General features: G+C 53.5%; 1 protein-coding gene across 1 annotated transcript in view; it reads left to right on the top strand.

Annotated features, from left to right (window-relative positions):
• LOC112963691 overlaps window positions 1-1,352 on the top strand; it is a 16,145-nt gene extending 14,793 nt beyond the window's left edge. The window contains exon 5 of the mRNA XM_026061002.1: window positions 1,288-1,352. Coding sequence (XP_025916787.1) covers window positions 1,288-1,352 — 65 coding nt within the window. The remainder of the gene's footprint in view (window positions 1-1,287) is intronic.
• Window positions 1,353-1,759: the final 407 nt, after the last annotated feature.

Below are 1,759 nucleotides of genomic sequence, written 5' to 3'. Positions count from 1 at the left end.
TGGGGCCCTTTGTGGGCAGCAGTGGGGGCAGCACCCAGGGCTCTTTTGGGGCAGCAGTGGGGGCAGCACGTGGGGCCCTTTGATGGCAGCAGTGGGGGCAGCACCTGGGGCCCTTTGTGGGCAGCAGTGGGTGTAACACGCGGGGCCCTTTGTGGGCAGCAGTGGGTGTAACACGCGGGGCCTTTTGGAGGCAGCAGCAGCAAAATAATTTACCGCGATAGTATATAAAATATAGATGAAATATTTAATAGCATGATGCCGGAAATCCAAGCAGAATTCCATAACCGGAATAATGCGCGAGGAAAACCCTTTGCTTTCATTCGGATGAACCGAAGGGAGACAGTTTTGCTCCCGCCGCATTCCCGCCAGCCGGGGCGAAATCCGTCTCCTTCGCATCTCGCTTGGGGCCCTTTTTTCCGACGCTTCTTCCGTGTCGTCCCTCTTCTGCCCTGGTTCGCGCTCGGGCGGCTCTCGGTGAAGCCCGATTTGTGCCGAGCGTCTCCGTAATCCTATCGAAAATCTGGCGAGGTTTTTTTTTTTGCTTTTACGGCGTCCTCTTGCCCGTCTTCCGCCTCGGCAGCTGCGAGGCGACGTGCGACGCTGCGGAAGACGCACGGTGTCCCTCCGATGTTGTGAAAACCCCTGGAAATCGAGGGAAAAATAAGCGTCTTTTGGTTTTTTCTTCTCCGTCTCCTTCTACCTTTTCACTTTTTTCCAGAAAAAGCCTATTTCTTTCTTTAGCGCTTGAGGACTCCGCTGGAGAGATCCTTGTTGGCCGAGGGTTGGGCGTTGCTTCCGTTCCGCTTGGTGCCCCGGCTTGGAAAAAGCGAGCTCAGCCCAAACCTTCGCTCAGACACGTCTCCAGAGCTCCGGCTGTTCAAAGGAAGGATGCGCTTGGCTGCGGCAGGCAGAAGTTCGTTCTACAAATGGTTCTGCAGAACGGTGCCGAACGGTGCCGCAGGAAGAGTCTTCTCCTCCCCTTGAAGGAGTCACCTTTCCTGGTTTTGCTAATTCCAGCTTCGCAGCCGGCTCCGCTGCTTTTGAAGGCACCGTGGTTTGGGAGGAGAAGCGCGCTCACAGCGAGAGCTCTTCTTAATTCGTTTTTTCCAGAGCGGGTCTTCCCGAGGAGCCCTTCCGTAGGTCCGTCTGGACTCACGTTCTCGGTCTCATCGGTCAGTGGACCTGAACTTTCCAGCTGTCTCAGGACTCGGGTCTGTGTCCAGGTTCACRCTTAGCCCATGGCAAAGGCAAGCTGATGCAACCTGATGCAGCTCACTTGCTTTGCAGGCTCTGCTAACGGACGCTGGAATAACGTGCAGACGGACAAATGCCGGAGCTCAGGGGCATCTTGATGCGCAAGAGGAGCACGGTCCTGAGTTTGCAATCTCCTGAAAAACTAGAGCATTTCACCCTGAAATGATTTCAACACCTACCTTTCTTCTTTACTACCTGGGTCAGGTGAAAAAATGTCACCAAAATGTCACCAAAATGTCACCAAATGACACTTTCCTGTCCCCAAAATAGAAATGTGCACATCTGGGTTCCCAAAGCTGTTGAGCCCCTCCAGAAGGAGGTGCCTTTCATCGAGGTCCGTGTTTGCACCTTCACCATGACTTGAATTTATGGAGTTTTTTTATGTCAGGTCCTTGCCAGCCCCAGTGAGCTGCCGTGTCATTCCGAGAAGTTTCTTTGTGAGTAAGAGAGGAGGCACGGAAAAGGGGTGATGTTTTCTTGGAAGTGGAAGATGTTGGCTGAAAAT

This window comes from Apteryx rowi, unplaced genomic scaffold, assembly GCF_003343035.1.
Source record: "Apteryx rowi isolate R43461 unplaced genomic scaffold, aptRow1 scaffold_1733, whole genome shotgun sequence".
Classification (NCBI taxonomy): Eukaryota; Metazoa; Chordata; class Aves; order Apterygiformes; family Apterygidae; genus Apteryx; species Apteryx rowi.
The sequence above is the reverse complement of the archived record's forward strand: the minus strand, read 5'-3'. Positions and strand labels throughout refer to the sequence as shown.